Genomic DNA, 18510 nt, shown 5'->3' with positions numbered 1-18510 from the left:
AACATGGATCCTGTAAACATGCAGCCTATGACCCCAGCAGTTATGCCAGGACTATGCCCACTGCTGCCCTCCATCATTGACCCTGTTAGAGCTGGCACCTGACTTCCACAGGGCTTGCACATGCCCACACTACTATGATCATATCTGTGACATTAGTGTGCCCTTAATATTTGCCTGAACATCCTTATCCACCCCTTTCCCCTCCCGCAACCCTAATCCAGCCAACCCCCTCGGCCATGTGTAAGAGCACCATGACAAAACATTCCTCACTTTATTTTGGGGTGGGGGGTGGGTGGGGTGGGCGTATGATTTAGGCTGCCCCAATTACTTGGGCCCCTCATTGGATCCCATTACCCATATCTGGAGGCCTTTACAGCTCATCTCTCTAGGTGTATTGGTTAATGTATGGCAGGTCATTTTAAGTTGGAGTTGGGGAAATGGAAACAGCCAGCATAGTGAATCCCTATCCCCACTGGATTGGCCTATAGTGGGATGGGCAGAAGTTCCGATCCTTAAATTATTGACTGGAAGCTCCTGCAGTCAGTGGGGGCCTTACACAACCAGGCAACTGCCTTTTTCAGGTGGGATCTACTGGATGCCCACATAGTTGTGGTGGAAGACAGTGGAAATTGTCAAGTAAATGCAGGCCCATTTTGTTTTTGAATGGACTCATGATGTCATGGCACGTGGTGACTAGAGCAATCACTCCCTGATATATTTTGGGATATCTGCATAATTGTGTCTTGACACATATAGTGGGAATATTCCAGAACAATTGTCTGAAGGTTATAATATAATTATCTGGGGAGCTTATTTATGTACAGTATATATTTTTTCATAGTTTTAAGAAGTATTAACAAAAGCGTAAATAAGATTATTTTCCATTCAGTAATCCTTTATGGAGTTCTGCTTTGATTCTTATTTAAAGTAACAAAGGTATAAATTCCTACATTTCCTGATTGAAGGCCATGATTGAAGATGTCTCAATAATTATTCAAGAATGCAAAGACAATTCAAATATTAAATCCTGACTGAAAAGGAGAATAACTGCAATGGAAGAACATTTCAGTGTATATTTCCTCTCTATCCCAAATTGGTTTTTAATAGTTTCCTATATTTGAAAATCATTATTAACAAAGCCTTCCTTCCAGATTTGCTGTTTGGCATATAATCAAATGGCTCATGAGTAGAAAGAACCTGCTGCCGTTGGACTTTTTCTGGGCAGCCATTTCACATTAGTCCTGCTGGGTTCAACTTATCAACAATAATAAGTGATAGATATTAGCCCTTGTAATGTTGGTTGGTCAGGCTATGCACGTACTATCGTTTTATTTAGTAATATACGCCATATATTTATCTATATTTAATAATATATATTGTATTTCTGGCTGAAATGTATTATTATCTATTACCTGCAAACTTTTTCATTATTTTTTCTTGGCATGCAAGCATTGCTGGCTAGGCCAGCAGTTATTGTCCATTCTTAATTCCCTTGAGAAGGTAGTGGTGAACTGCCTACTGGAATATGTCATCCATTTGGCATAGGTACACCCACGGTGTTGTTACGAGGGAGTTCCAGGATTTTGATCCAGTAACAGTGAAGTAATGGTGATACACAGGATAGTTCAAAGGCAGGATGGTGTGTGACTTGGAGAGGAACTTGTAGGTGGTGGTGTTCCCACGCATCTGCTACTCTTGTCCTTCGAGGTGGTAGAGGTCGCGGATTTGGAAGATGCTTTTGAAGGAGGCTTGATGAGTTTTGCAGTGCATCTTGTAGATTATACACACTGCTGTCACCATGTGTTGGTGATGGAGGGAGTGAATATTTAAGGTGGTGGATGGGGTGCCAATCAAGTGGGCTGCTTTGTCTTGTTATGTTATTGAGCTTCTTGAGTTGCTGGAGCTGCACTCATCTGGGCAAGTGAAGAGTACTCCAACACACTTGTAGATGGTAGACAGGGCTTGGTGGGGTTGGGTTTGGGAAGGGGTGGGGGGAGGTGGTGGGGTGGTGGGGGTGGGGGGGGTGGGTGGTGTTGGGGGTGGTTGTGAGGCGGGGGGTAGTGGTTAGGAGGTGAGTTGCTCACCACAAATTCCCAACTTCTGACCAGCTTTGTAAACATAGCATTTATATGGCTGGTCTTGCTAATTTTCTGATTAATGGTAATTCCCAGGATATTGATGATGTAGGATTCAGCGAGGTAATGCCATTGAATGTCATGGGGAGATGGATAAGGATACTCTCCTATTGGAGGTGGTAATTGCGTGGCACTTTAATGGCATGAAAGTTACTTGCCATTTATCAGGCCAAGCCTGTATGTTGTCAAGGACTTGCTGCATATGGGCATGGACTGCTTCAGTGCCTGTGGAGTAGCAGATGGTGTTGAACATGGTATACACATCAATGACCATCCTCAATTCTAACCTTATATTGGAGGGATGGTGATAAAGTAGAGTCATAGAGTCATTTTGGAACAGAAGGAGGCCAATCGACATATCGAGTCCATGCCAGCGGCCTCTAGAATAATCCAATCAGTCCAATTTCCATGTTCTATCCCCATAGTCCTGTAAGTTTATTTCCCTCAAGTTCCCATCCATTTTTCTTTTCAAATTATTGTCCATTTTTGCTTCCAGCATCCTCATGAGCAGCAAGCTCCAGGTCATTATCACTCTCTGTGTAAAAAATTCTTCCTCACTTCCCCTCTGCATCTCTTGCCCAAAATCTTAAATCTGTACTTCCAAGTCCTTGTTCCATCAGCTAATGAGAGCAGTATTCTTTATCCACCTTATTCAAATCTGTCATAATCTTGTACACCTCTACCAGATCTCCTCTAACCTTCCTTCAAGAAAAATAAACCCAGCTTCTCCAACCTAATCTTGCAGCTAAAATCCCTCATCTCTGGGACCATTCTGATCAATCTCTTCTGCATCCTCTCAAGGACCCTCACATCCTTTCCAAGTGCAGTGACCAGAACTTGCTCCAATACTCTAGTTGTGATCTAACCAGAGCTTTATAGAGGTTTAGCATAACTTCCTGCTTTTGTATTCAATATATCTATTTATGAAGCCCACAATTCCATATACTTTGCTAATGACTCTCTCATTATGTCCTGCCACCTTTAAAGATCTTTGGCACATTATTTTGGAACTGTGCCATTTTCTATCGCCTCTCCCTGTTCCTTCTGCCAAAGTGCATCACCTCCACTTCTCTATACATAATTCCATTAGCCACTTGTCCACCCATTCTCCTCGCTTATTTATGTCCTGTTGCAGTTGACTGGTATCATTTCCACTGTCAATCACACATGATGAAGTGGGTCCTTGATGAACTAGCTGAAGATGGTTGTGACCAGGACACTGCCTGTGATTTCCTGGGGCTGAGGTGATTGGCTTCCAACAACCACAACCACCTTCCATTGTGCTTGGTATAATTCCAACCAGTGGTGAACTGGTTCCCATTGACTGCAATTTTGCTCGGGCTCGTTGATGCCACGTTCAGTCAAATGCTGCCTTGATGTCAAGGGCAGTCATTCTCACCCCACCTCACTGGAAAGCAAGATTATTGCATACAACGCTTTTAATTACTGAAAGTTTTAAACTTATTTTCTGGTACTTTCATTTGCTTTGGTCATTAATAAGTCCTACATATTGAGTCATTTTTTAAATCCCTTATATATCATTAGTAGGTCATATAACCATGATGTTGAGCATTATATATAGTGGCATCTATTTAACAAACTCTTCTTTAAACCTTTCACAGGTGGAATTTTCTAACTAATAGCACTTCTTTTGCTTTTTGTGCAGTCTGCCTTCCTTTAAATTCATGTTGGAAAATAATTTTGTTTTAATATACCCACCAATCATAATCCCTACCACACATGCAAACAGTTGAAGTTAACCTGTGGTGTAATCGGTGGCAATAATTGTGCATCATTTCTGGGGCCAGTGTGCTAACCTGCTTTCTATACATCTGGCTGTTTTAAAAGGAGAAACCCCAGTGGCCAGTCAAACTACTCGCAGTTGACTAGAAAACAACAGCACATGGAAAAGGCAATTTGTGCTTCCAATCCCAAATAATTTGATCACCACAATACATAAGTGGTGGCTGAGCTGAGGTCTGTAATAATATTTTGAAGTCAGGATTCTTTTCATGGAAAAAGTTTTTAGTCATGAAAACGAATTGTGGAGAAATCATAGCATTTATCAAAGCGGTGAAGCCTTGCAGATCATTAATCGTGGAGATGTTTTCATTTAAAAAGAACTTGAAAGGAAGGTCGCAGATTTGTAAATAAACCCGCCTGATTTTCTTCCCATTAATGGAAGTGGGTTTTGCAAGTGGCATGAGATGTTCCTTCAGCATTCTGTCCAGGCGACACACAAGGCCCAAGGGGCAGGGATGAAAATCTGCTCCATTATGTTTCAACAAATACTGTGAACACTAAAGACAGTATCACTGGGGTCTACTGAATGGAAGAGATATTTACGTATCTGTAATAAAGTTTGACTTGCTTATTTATTTCAGTTAAAAGAACAGAATACGTTTTTGTCCTAAGATCAAATTTGTTATTCATTTAAAAAACTGGCACTTTACAGCTAATAAAGCACTTCTGAAATGTAATCACTGTTGCAATGTAGGAAACACAGCAGGCAAATTATGCACATCAGGGCTCTTCATGACCAGATAATCTGTTTCAGTGATGTTGGTTGAGGGGTAAATATTGACCAGGATACTGGGGAAAACTCCCCTGCCCTTCTTCAAATAATACCATAAATTATTTTACATCAGACTAAGAGGGAAGGGGAAACTGGTTGTTTATTTGATTTAGTTAGCAATATTGTTCATTTGCTATAAAACAAACTGGTTTGTTCCATTGTGGAGAATTGTATCTTTGACACAGATATGTGTATTCATGCCTTCCTAGGTATTCGTCATTCTACTAAAAGGGAGAAAAAAACACTAATTTGATACACTGTTTTGCATTAGAATAAATTAAATCTTAAAAAGAGAAAATAATGTTTCCTATGTCCCTGGAAACAACTCTTTGAGATACTAAGTCAATTAGTAATTGCTGATGTAAGGGTATTTCATCAGAAGTCACTTCAGAAATGAGTAACAATTTGATTTTCTTCACAGAGTTGACGGTGCTTCTTATGAGATCATGCAAATGGACTTTGAAATGGATAACTTCAGCAGTCTGTCGGTGACTCGTCGAATCATGTGGCAGGTGGAATATCCTGGGAGGACCTCACAGGTAGACCAGGACAAAGCTGTGTCAGAGCTGCACATCAGTCAGAGGGACATAACGAAGATTGTACCTCTTGCTATGGTAAGAGACTTCACATTGGAACTATTTGCCTTTGCTAGCAATTGCGTAATATTGTGACTGACAAGTGATTTTCACAATATTGTTCAATCATACCTGCTCATGAATTTTGAGTTTTAACCTTGTGATACTCAGATACAAAAAATCCAGTTAGGACATTCTACAGTGTTATGTTTTATTTATATTTGTTTCATGCATTTCCCAATGTGATGAGGCAGTGATGTCTTACTGAACTTGAAATAGTGTCCAGATTCTGTCAATATGGAGGTCCTAGTTAAGGTTGTCTCCTTGCTTACCTGTGATAAACTAGTCAAGAAAATTGTAACAAGTCATTTTCATCAGGAATAGAAGAATGACTAAGTATACAATGTATCTCAAACATTGCTATCGTACACAAGTGTGAATTATCTCTGCAAAATGTTTCTCTGGAAAATTGTTTACTTTCTACCAACCATTGTTATTGCAGACTTGCTCCAAAGTGAAAGCCTTCAAAGGAAAAGGTCTTTTCTTGTTTGATGCACATCTCTGTGGCCATACAGCCAATACAGCACAAATAGAGTGATTTGCAGAAAGCATTTGTTACTATTCCATGTAAGGCTCATGAATAAGTATGAAAGTTCATAGAATTAACAATAGGCTAACTAGGCTGAAACCTGACTTGGTAGTAGAGCACAGTAGTGTTGACAAGTGGAGGAAATTCTGTCCAGTCGTGGTTTAAGGTGTCTGAAATGTAATCTGGTTCCCCAATGGTTTGCATGATTTACTGTGATACGACAGATGGTATAAATATTATAAACCTTACTGATGATGTGAAGCATTTTGGTCTGTTGAAGGCCTGGATTTTCACCTAGTCGTGTTGACTCGGGAGCACTTTAAAAATGGCAGACGGGTCCCAATTCTGGGATCTCCGACCTCATTCCCAGGCTGTGAGATTTTTGGGACTGCCTTTAAAGGGTGCAGGCTGCTTCCTGTCAGAAGCCCGCAACCAGCACTCCTGACCCAGCCGGCGCCATTGTAGAGATAGGTATCTCCTACTCCTTTGCAATTTTCATGGAGTCGGGCCAGGTTGTTAAAGAGTGGTGTTTCCTGGTCCATTAGAGGAATTGTGAACATTGGTATGCATGAGGGCACCTTTAAAAGGTAAGTTCCAAAGGTCCCCCTCATGCACCCGATGCCACGTTAAACCCCCGATCCCATCCCTATGTCCTCTCATGGCCGAACTATTAAATTAAGAGAACATCTGCTTCCCAGAGGGAACATGTGTAATTGACAGCTCACGCTTTCTGACCTCTGTATCACTTTCACAATGTTTGTTGACATGAGTGGTTTCAAGGATTTGTGCTTTTCAAAACTTCAATGGTCCTGGATGATGACACTTTTATTCGCATGCCATCCAGTCTTTTTGTTCATAGGAGCAACTTATCAATGGATTACATATTTTCAAAGATTTTTTTAAGTAACGCTGTACATTATGGTGTTCATTGACCCATTGTACACTTTCTGGAACCAATGGTCATGGAAGTGCCAGAGCTTGGCATGGGGCATGAGGAGCCTGAGGAGGTTGGTGGAAGGGCAGAGCTTGGCATAGGGTCCAAGAGGGGATATAAGGTCAATTGGAGGGCATGAAGCGGCATAGATGGGACATGGCAAGTATTTGGAGGGTGAAGGAAGTGTGAGGAGTGAGGCTGGAGGGCCTTTTTTCTTTCACTGGGACAAAGTCCCACACACTGAGATAGGGGGAACTATTAAACTGACCATCTGGGCACCCGGCAGCCCCTGTGGCTGCCTCCAACCTTCTTCCCAGGCTGGCTGGCCTGACTCCATCCACACCCAGCCCCCAGCATTGAAGATCCCGCCTTGGTGGGCACTTTCTCTTGGGGTGGGCAGGCCAAGCCGGGAATGTTCCTCATTCCCCCTGCCTGCCTCTAGGATAGAAATCTATGCCTAAGCATTAGAAATTTTGGGTTTGTAAAACAGATTCTTGGGTAAATTAGGGGGGAGGTCGATTAGTTCATTTGGCTGGATGGCTAGAGTATGATGCAGAATGATGCCAACAGTACAGGTTCAAACTGTGTACTGTATGTGGTAGCTCATGGAGGCCTGCTTCCTTGCCTTGCCCAATGCTAGCAGAGTGGTGTCCCTCAAGCTATGTTTAACCAATTGTTTCTCTCTAGTGGAGAGAGATGTCTTTGACCCTTTGTGGACTCTGGCTGATTACCTATTTATATTATCTATTTTCCTATAATGCAGTTAAATAGTGAGAATGCATTCTGTACAAACTACACCCCATCTTGCCTTTTAAAGAAATACAGCATCATGGGGTTAATTTCCCAGATGGTGGCATTTGCTGTGTAAATATGGAACTTAAGTGAAAAGGCCAGGGAACTTAATGAGTTATTCCTTTTACTGACATCCCCACCTGATTCGCTCAGAGAGTGATTCTTTGGCTGCCAACTTGCATAAAATGTGTGAGAGCTTCATTGAAGGTGCAGGGTAGTTAATTCCAAGCAAAAGCTCCTGATTTTCATGGGAGTGATTTTGATCGAAACAGGAGGTTAACTTACTAAGCAAAAGAACCCTTCAGATAGTTTATTGCCATATCAGTACTTTCTGTCAATATCTAAGTATAGGTCAGTGAGAGTGTGATTAGAGAAAGGATGACAGGAATGAGATGGTCCTAGTTCTGCATTTGGAAAAGGCATTTAGTCATTCCCACTTGCTGTTGGCTCTTGATCATCAGGGGAAGGATTTTCCCAATTAACGGCCAGCCAGCGTGAATCACACACTGAAATGCTCAGCGCTGCCTGGGTGGTGGGAGAGGAGGGCGAGTGCAGAAGTCAGCACATGTGTCATGTGTAGGTTCACAGAAAGCTCCCTGAAGGCACAGAGCTGCCTCAGGGAGCTGAACATTTTCCACATTAAAAATAAAGTTTTAAGAAATAAAGAAAACATGTCCCCTCATGTGACTCTGTCACACGAGCAGGGACATGTTGCAAATGAGTTCTGAAAACTTTTATTTTATTTTTAATTAACGTCAGAAACGCCATCCTGCCCATGGATGAGGTTTCCTCAAAAATCGAAAGGCCACTTGGCCTATTCACCCGCCCACCAACTCTAAGGTTGGACAGACAGGGAAAAATTCAAGTTAATTGATCGATTAATGGGCTTAACAGCCCTCTTAATTGCCAGCGGGCGCACTGCCGACTCCTGCACACGCCTGCTGACCAAAATATCGCGTGTGTGCGATGATGTCAGGACGATTGCTCGATGGCATCACGCACTATTTCACACTCATGCGTGTTGGGTGCACACCCGCAGGCCAAGGTGAAAATTCAGCCCCAGGTATTTTTTACAGTGGCCTTTGCAAAGGCAGAAAGTTTCCTGTAACTTCTCTCATGCATATTTGCTCCCTCGTTATGTGCCACCTTGTGCTTCAAAGTGCAAAATACTGGAAATTTGGAGCACGTATGTAAATAGAAATTCACTGTATTCACACTTATGGGGGGAGCATGGGTTGGAAGTAGGCCAACAACACTATAGATCTAATAATCCAATATTTGCTCCCTCTGAGCATTGCAATGTGCCAAGAGATTAGGATTGGTGAGTTTACTCTACATTGGCTTGTGAAGTTAAGAAAGAGCTGTCATGCTGGATGAGTGCTTTGCATGTGGCCTTAGTCACAGTGTGACAGATTAAAAGGAAACTCATTGCGGCTTGCACACTTTGCCCATCAGTGCTGTACAGGGTAACATGACATTGTCTTATCTTGCAAATTACCTGAATCAAGATTCCAGGCTCTCTGAATGTCTGATATCAATTGAACCTTTCTGCCGTCTCCTTCCACACAGCTTTAATGGTGAAAATGTCTTCTTAATGAGAAGCTGGGTAACTCCTTCAGTTTCGTTCTGAAAGGGGAAGTTGAGGGTGCTGGACTGATAGGTTTATTGCCTCTGATCTACTTGTGGCAAAACAAAATCATATCCCAGAAAGCCTACACCATTAGTTAGGGGATAGCATTGTATTCGTGAACTACAGTATTTGTAGGTTTGTGGGGACCACAAGCCACCAATTAATTATATTTAAACAGAGTTTTAGTGCAAGAATTGTCCCTGTCTTCTAAATTACATTTTACAGTGCAGAGCTGGATCATTTGACGTTTTTCAGTAAAAGTGCAAATTTGGTAATGATGCAAATAATGCTACTTTTCAACTGGATGCAGACTGGAGGAGGTCAGGACTGGCAAAATGCTCATGTGAAAAGATCAAATGTCCTGGCAACTAATACATTGAGAACTTGAGCCGCCACCCTGTGTTTGAACGTTGTGCATGCAACTGTAAAAATGTACATGTAATGGGGAAAGTCACATTAGGAGTGTATTTGTGGACAGGGATGGGGTGGGGTGTGTTTTCGAGGGGCTCATTCAGGGTTTGTTCAGCAAGCACTGTTGTTCTGAACATTGTTTCATTAGTGTTTGATTGGTGCCTACCAGAAAATGAACAAACGGGCTTTAAACAAGCACAAAATTCTATTGCTGGTCCTTGAAAAACAATTTAATGTTTGGTCAAGGACTCATCCATCTTTTCATACTCTTGAATTAATTAAATGGACAGATTCTGCTTGTAATCAATAGGGATGCAGAGAAAATGACCCTTACTTTTCATTATTGGTCATGATCAGGTGAAATGCTAACTGGAGCAAGGAAGCTAGAAGAACATTTTCTTACTAAATGTTTCAAGAAAATGTTTGTGTGTATCCCAGTTTGTGTGGGTCACAGTTCAGCTCTTTGGCCAACATACAGCTGAACTCATGGGTTCCATCTTTATGTGTGGGTCAGGGTCTAGTTGTATTTTGTGGAGTTTGTGAGGGCCAGTGCCCGGGTCTGTGTGTGGGTCAGTGCCCGGGTCTGTGTGTGGGTCAGTGCCCGGGTCTATGTGTGGATCAGTATCTGGGTCTGTGCTGATCAAGTCCAGGTTTTTGTCAGGGTCCATATCTAGGTCTGTATGTGGATCAGTGCCAATGTCTGTGTCGGTCAGCTTCCGGACCTGTGTGGGTCAAGTCCAGGTATATCTTGGCATTCAACTCTGTGAGTTCAGTCTGCATGAGCCACTGTTCATTTCTGTGTTAGCTATTCACATTACAACCGTGAATATACTTAGTTGGCTGTAAAGTGCACTGGAACATCCTGAAGTTATGAAAGGTGCTATATAAGTGCAAATCTTTCTGTCTGCCTTTTTCTTTCCTGCTAATGCTGCTGATGTACTCATTGAAATTGAAGATGGATTCGACCTTATAGAAAGAATTTGAATGAAACTCACAAGCATTACTAGGGGTGAGAGGCAGACTCCTGTGCATCACAAATTACAAATCCTTGCCATTCATCCTTCAGTTGTTCCCTCTTTGAATCACCATCCCTTAAAAACTGAAAACAAGTATTTAAGTGAGTAATAAAAAAGGCCACTTTTCAAGAAGCTTTGAGCAAAGTCTGGCCTTTTTCCTAATTGACATTAATATCACACATTAGTGAAATTAAAAATTAAATAGTTGATCTGGAAGTCAAGACCATTGGTAAGGGGAACAAAGGTTACGGGGAGAAGGTGGGAGAATGGGGTTGAGAAACTTATCAGCCATGATTGAATGGCGGAGCAGACTCGATGGGCCGATTGGCCTAATTTCTGCTCCTATTCTTATGGACTTATGGACCAAGGACATGATTCAGGTCAAGCTGGGTGGGATAAATAGATGAAAGTAAGAATGTGAAAATCTATAATCAAGTTGTTGCTCTTGGGATGAGATGTGAAGGCCCAAGATACGACTTTATTGGGCAGGGAATCTGTGACCTCAGTGGGGCTTTAAGCCAATATGTTGCTCAGTGTTGGGGAGAGGAACTGAGAGCCTCAATGCTCCGCAATGGGATTAAAAAAAAGCTGATTTTGAGTGCTGACATCCAAAGAGCTGATCAGTTAGAGTGGGGTCCAGGATGGTGCTTTGTGTGGGAAATCCGGCTGCTCTGTGGCAGGATGCACGGTCTCAGCCTACTGAGAGGGGGGAAATGTTTCAGTTATGGCTGGATGATGAATGCCATTATATGTTCATTGTTTTCAAATCCCTCCATGGTCTCACCTTTCCCTATCTCTATAAGCTCCTCTGGTTCTCAAATCTTTCAAGGTCACTGCATTCCTCCAATACTGGCCTATTGTGCAACCACAATTTACATTGCTGTACTTTTGGCGGCCATGCTTTCAGCTGCCTAGGCCCAGGTTCTGGAATTTCCTTTGTAAGACTCTTTATCACGGTGGCGCAGTGGTTAGCGCTGCTACCTCACAGCTCTAGGGACCTGGGTTCAATACTGACTTCAGGTGTTTGTCTGTGTGGAGTTTGCACATTCCTCCCGTGTCTGTGTGGGCTTTGGGTGCTCTGATTTCCTCCCACTGTCAAAGGATGTGCAGGTTAGGTGGATTAGCTACAGTAAATTGCCCCTTAGTGTGTGTGCCCTATGATGGACTGGCATCCTATCCTCAGTGTAGCCCACTTAGTGTCTATTGCCTGTCGGGATAGGCTCTGACTCCCCACGACCCTAAATTGGATGAAGAGGGTTTGGAAAAGTCAGTAAACAAGGTGACTCTTCACCTCTCTCCCTCTTGCTCCTCCTTTAAAATGCTACCTCTTTGATCAAGCTTTTGGTCATCTGACCTAATATCCCCTTTTGTGACTTGGTGTCAAGTTTTGTTTGATAATGCTACTGTGAAACACCTTGGGAGGTTGTACCACATTAAAGGCGCTATATAAATGCACATTGATGTGATTGCCTGATCTCTGTTGCTATGCACTTAGTCATTCTTCCCTTGCTGATAGTTGCCAGCTGCTACTGCTCTGAGGCGTGTTAGAATACTGAGCTCTGTTAAATCAAGGAGTTTGTCCTGGTAGCCAAGATTTTCTTCTAGAAACGATGTTTGAGATTTTATCAGGCAAATGGGCGTCTCACCTATGGTTGGAGAACTATGGTGAAGCCTCATAAGTTCCATGGGGGAGGCCTTACAGAATCAAGCCCTTCAGGCACTTAAGTAGCCACTGTCAGGCCTCCCCCGCGATTGAGGTTCCCAGCAGCGGAGGTCCCACCTGCCTAGAGCTGGACAGTCGGAGGCTGGCATCTCATCATTGCCACTAGCGCCAATGGGAGCGATGGTAGCTGTCGGCAGTGCACCCATCAGAGGGCCAGGCCAAAGGTGAGTGAGGGTGGGATGGGGGTCGCATGGATGGGTGAAATGGGAAGGGGGTCCAGAGGCAAGGGCAATGGCGTGGCTTTCAGCCTGCTCAATACCGGGCCAATTACCACACCTACCCTGGGAGGCTGCTGGCATACCCAGCAGGGTTTGCTAAGTGGCCTTCTGAGCGCACAGGAGGCTCTGTGACTCCCACTTAATCCCTGAGCCACCACTATATTGCGCAGGGCTCAGAGCTAATGGGTGTCAATTGGCTCATTATTGAGCCTAATTGGCACTAGAAGGAAAAAGCAGTTTGGATTAGTATTCTTATTTCCCAGTTTTTGCTGGTGTTCCATTTTAAGGTTTACAAGACCAGTTTGGATCAGTATTCTTATTTCCCAGTTTTTACTGTTTTTCAGCTCTGGGCATCTTGCTGCCACCAGCTGGGACTCCCACGCCAGCCCCTTCTGCCCTCCCACAATAAGGGGAGGTTTTGTCACCGCTGGGAGACTGGCATGGGGTCTCTCCCATTGTTTTGTGGGCCCAACTGCCATGTTTTACACCATGACACACTGCATTGAATCCAGCCCAATGGTTACCAGCGGAGCCATTCACTGCCATGCCACTTTAAAGGACAGCATGATTTTTAAGGCTAGGGACGAGCCGTTAACTTAGGCCGTTGGTGTTATTGTGAATAACCCTAGCCCCAACCATACTGCATTCCCTCTAATTCTGCTCTCTAATATGGCAACATGGTATCAAGAAGGAACACAGATGCACAGCCCAGTTCAAACTTTAAGTTCTTGAGATTGCAGAGCAGACAAATAGTTGTGCAGTAACTAGAGAATTCAAGATATTGGAAAAGAACGTTAGAGATTGGAGGAAGTTCACTACACAGTTTAGGCAGATGTCTAAGAATAAATGCACAAACAGAGGAAAGCCTAGCACGTGGCCACAGTTGGAAGACAAAACTGCTGCCATTGAAAATCACCAGATTGGAATTTCATTTTCTCGAGGATCTATCCAAATCTTCACCTTGAAACAAGCAAGAAAATTAGGCCTTGCAAATCTCAAAGCCATCCCTGGATGGTGTACCAGGTTTATGAAGAGATACAATTTTGTACTGTGACAAAAGACCAAGATTTCACAGCATCTCCCAACAGAACATGATGACAGGCTTATTGTACTTCAGCAGTTTATAATCAAACATCGACAAAAGAATGGATACAAACTGGCCTGTATTGGGAACGTGGATGAGTCTCCTATGAATTTTGACGTGTCAGCCAGTCAGAAAGTGAGCAAAGTTAGAGGGAAAACGGTGTTAGTAAAGGCAACTGGCTATGCAAAGAGTAGATTCACAATTATACTGCTGTACATGTCCGACAGGACAAAACTGAAGCCAATGGCGATACTCAAGAGAAAAAGCCTCTTAAAACAGCAATTCCCAAAAGGAATAGTCACTTACGTTCCAGTAAAGGATGGATTGAAAAAAGGTGGGTTGAAAATATGGCTGTGGAAAATATAGAGTTTCCAACCAAGAGGATTACATAAAGAAAAAAGTCTTCTCATCTGGGGCATGTTCAGACCACAGCTTGTCGATGATGTTGTTGCTGAAGTTAGATCGCAAAACAAGTCATATTGAAGTGATTGCCGGTTGTCTAACCAGTCTTGTCCAACCATTGGACGTCTCTCTATATAAGGACAGCGTGAGAAAAAAGTGGAATGACTGGATGATCGGAGGAGAGATGACATTCACCAAGGGTGGCAGCATAAGGGCTCTGACATTAGCAATCCTGTGTGAATAGGCTGTAGAGGCCTGGGATGAAATCAGATTGTCATCAAATCATTCAAGAAATGTGGGACTCTGGAATCAGGTGCTAAAGGGGACTTTAATTGATATAGATTGACTTGGCTACCAAGAAATGTGGGATGCCCAATGCACTTGATGGCACAGAAAAAGATTATATGTGGAATTTTATGTCTGATGATGACGTGATTGCTGATGAAGATGATGGCGATGACCCACATGATGATGCCATTCAAGAAGCAGATTGGGGCATGCTTTTGATTCTGAAGATGAGGAGGATGATTTTATGGATTTTAATACATCTTCAGTGCATGCTAAGCAGTATTCTTTTCTGTATACACTGGGAAAAAAACTGAGTGAAATTGTATGAATTTGTACATACGGCTTTGGTTTTGAATTTGATAGATTTGATGAATTTAGAAATTAATGTTTGTCCCCATGGAGGTTATCATTTATAAATAAAAAATTAATAATAAAAATACTTCTGGCTCCCTTTGCACTGCTTTTGGGGGTGGAGATGGCAGGAACAGTCTCCGGCCTGGTAACTCTGCGATAGTGAGATGATGGGAGAGTGTGCATTTCAACCCATCGAAACTATTACTCATATAGAATTTGACCACTACTTTTTGGACTAAACACGTAGCCTTATATAATCATTTAAAGTCAAGTTTCTACAGTATATAAAGGAAGGATATTATGGGCTGAAAATTCCTAGTCCTGGCAGCAGGTTTGGCAGGGTGGGGGGAAGGTTGGGGGCAGGAAAATAATAGGGAGCCTTGTCAGAACTCCTCACCAATGCATTCCTGCTGCCAGGGATCATTCCCAGAGGTGGGCTGAGATGAGGATCAGCTCCCTGCTGAACAGAAGCGGGCAACCGATTTGAATAACTAAGGTCCCAATTAGGGGTGATGTTTTTGGGTACATCAGTGTTTTCAATGGTGAGTGGCCCCCTGCCACGTGCAGGAGCTGCCAGCTCCTTGGAGGCAGCTTCTTTGTGGCAGGCTGGGAGCCATTGGAGCTTTTAAAGGACTGTGAGTGCGAAGATTGATAATTACGAGGCTGCACCCGGAACATAGTTCCACTGGTCTGGTTCCCAGCAAGTATGGGCCCATGGGAAAACCCTGCCTTATGAATTCTCAAAGTACATGCCAATTTTTAACTGTTTGGATGGTAGAAAGAGACCACAGGAACCTGTCACGTAATGTTATGAGGAGCCCACTTACATCAATTTCTCATAACGATGTTATGCTGGTGCCTACAGGCTCAGTAGCATTTGCATTTTGAGATTAAAACAGAAAATGCTGAGAACACAGAGCAAGTCAGGTAGCATCTTTGGAGAGAGAAACAGCACTGATGTTTCTGGTCGATGTTTTAGATATCCAGCATTCACTGCTCTTTGTTTTCATTAAAATTTTGAGATCGCTTTTCATATAATTATTGATGAAAAATGCCTTGTAAAAGACATACTGCAGCAGTAAATAAGAGTGTTTGGATTTCCCTTTCTGAGCAGTTCTTGCTGTTTTTGGTGTGACTAGCTGTCATTTTTTTTCTGAGCAGATTAAAATAGTCACATGTCTACATGAGAGATGAACCACAAACACATAGAAAACAAGAGGAGGGGCATTCACACCAATCAGATAAGTTATCTCTGGGTTAAAAAAATATAGACTTTTTATGTTACAACTTGGCCACCTAACAGCAGTTTTGCAGATGACAGCAGTTTTTGCTGGGAAAAAGTGTTGATTACCGTAACAGTGGCAGAAATCAAATCTGTAGAGTTTAACTCCTGACCTTTGAAGTGTGTGAAGTAGCTTGTATACAAGTGTGTAATAGGAGGGAAGCAACAAAGCTGTAAATGTCATTGCTGTCAGTCCCACACTGATCCTAAAGGAAGAGTCAAGTTTAACTACAACCTGTGCAAATATGTCACGGAGTGACAATAGATGTGACTTTGAAGCACTCAGCAAATGAAATTTTAACCTACCCAGGTGCATTTGTTTATATGTATGTGCAGCAACCACCAAAATGTTGCTAAAATCTGATCAGATCTGCACTTTAAAAACAAAATAATTTTTCTTATGGGTAGCGAAATAATCAAATTCTCAAAAAAGGTATGTTTATTTTTCAGATCTTGGTGCTGTCGTTTCACAATTCAAGACTTAGAGAGTTGATTTTCCGTTATGTAAACAGTTTGGAGAAGTTGGGGCTATTCCCCTTGGAAAAGAGGTTGAGAGGAGATTTGATCGAGGTATTCAAATTCATGAGGGGCTTGGACAGAGTAGGTAGGGAAAAGCTGTTCCCATTGTTGGAAGGTTCAAGAGCAAGAAAAAGAGGGCACAGATTCAAGGTAATTGGCAAAAGAAGCAGTGGGGACACGAGGAGGAACTTTTTCATACAGCAAGTGGTTAGGATCTGGAATGCACTGCTTGAGAGTGTGGTGAAGACAGGTTCAATCGAGGTGTTAAGGAGGGAATTGGATAATTATCTGAAAAGGATGAATGTTCAAGGTTGGGGGGAAAAGGCGGGGGAATGGCACTAGGTGCATTGCTCATTCAGAGATCCAGTGCAGACATGATAGGCTGAATGGCCTCCTTCTGTGCTGTAACAGTTCAATTATTCCTCTTTCCCTTACCCATGCTGAGGGGGTTAGACAGGTCTTTTTTTATTCATTCAGTGCCAGGCCAACATTTATTGCCCATCCCTAGTTGCCCTCGAGAAGATGGTGACGAGCGACCTTCTTGAAAAGCTGCAGTCCATGTGGTGTAGGTACACCCACAGTGCTGTTATAGAGGGATTCCAGGATTTTGACCCGGTGACAGTGAAGGAATAGCTAAAAATTTCCAAGTCAGGGTGGTGAGTGGCTTGGAGGGAACTTCTAAGTGCTGGTATTCTCATGTGTCTGCTGCCCTTGTCCTTCTAGATCGTAGCAGTCATGGGTTTGGAAGGTGCTGCCTAAGGAGTCTTGGTGAGTTCCAGCAAAGAAACTTGTAGATGTTGTCATGGGCTGGTTGTAGGTGATGTAGGGAGTGAATGTTTGTGGGTGGGGTGTCAATAAGTGGGCTGCTTTGTCCTGGATGGTGTCAAGCTTCTTGAGTGTTGTTGGGGCAGAACTCATCCAGGCAAGTGGAGATTATTCTATCACAATCCTGACTTGTGACTTGTAGATGCTGGACAAGCTTTGCGGAGTTAGGAGGTGAGTTACTCACGCAGGACTCCTAGCCTCTGACATGCTCTTGTAGCCACAGTGTATAAATGGCTAATCCAGTTCAGTTTTTGGTCAATGGTAACCCCCCAGGACGTTGATAGTGAGGGATTCAGTGATGGTAATGCCATTGAATGTCAAGGGGCGATGGTTAGATTCTCTCATGTTGGAGGTGGCCATTGCCTGGCACTTGTGTGGCAGGAATGTTACTTGCCACTTGTCAGCCCAAGCCTGGACATTGTCCAGGTCTTGCTGCATTTGGACATGAACTGCTTTGGTATCTGAGGAGTCGCGAATGGTGCTGAACATTGTGTAATCATCAGCGAACATCCCCATTTCTGACCTATAATAGAAGGTCATTGATGAAGCAGCTGGAGATAGTTGGGCCGAAGACACTACCCTAGGAAGTCCTGCAGTGATGTCCTGGAACTAAGATGACTGACCTCCAACAACCACAACCACCTTCCTTTGTGCTAGGTATGACTCCAACTAGTGGAGAGTTTTCCCCCTGATTCCCATTGGTTCCAGTTTTGCTAGGACACCTTGATGCCACCCTCGATCAAATGCAGCCTTGATGTCAAGGGCAGTCACTCTGACCTCATCTCAGAAGTTCAGCTCTTTTGTCCATGTTTGAACCAAGACTGTAATGAGGTCAGGAGTTGAGTGACCCTGGCAGAACCCAAACCCTTGCTGTCAGAAGGAACAAAGATCATGCTTGGAGAAGGGTTAAAATAACTTGCCATCTGTGGTGCTTATTTTCTACTTACTCCGAGACTGCCCTCATACCTTCTGATTTGAGGAGTGTCCTGGCCTGAAGTCTGTTGCCAGCCTTTTGGGTGCCCTGCCTTTGGGTATCTTGTGGACAAACACAGAGGAATTTGACACAGGCAGACTGGAAATCATCCCTCCTGCCTGATATCCTCAGCAACACCTGGTCCAAGTCCGCCCACTGAGAAAAGCCTGAGAAATCCCAGGGCA

The 18510-nt window shown here is 43.2% G+C and overlaps 1 protein-coding gene across 2 annotated transcripts in view; it reads left to right on the top strand.

The window, feature by feature from the left end:
• LOC121286208 (transmembrane protein 132C-like) overlaps nt 1–18510 on the top strand; it is a 1095675-nt gene that overhangs the window by 716779 nt on the left and 360386 nt on the right. For both annotated transcript variants that reach the window (XM_041203216.1, XM_041203217.1), the window contains one exon: nt 5132–5324. In XM_041203216.1, coding sequence (XP_041059150.1) covers nt 5132–5324 — 193 coding nt within the window. The remainder of the gene's footprint in view (nt 1–5131; nt 5325–18510) is intronic.

Source organism: Carcharodon carcharias, chromosome 13 (genome assembly GCF_017639515.1).
Source record: "Carcharodon carcharias isolate sCarCar2 chromosome 13, sCarCar2.pri, whole genome shotgun sequence".
NCBI lineage: Eukaryota > Metazoa > Chordata > Chondrichthyes > Lamniformes > Lamnidae > Carcharodon > Carcharodon carcharias.
The sequence above is the reverse complement of the archived record's forward strand: the minus strand, read 5'-3'. Positions and strand labels throughout refer to the sequence as shown.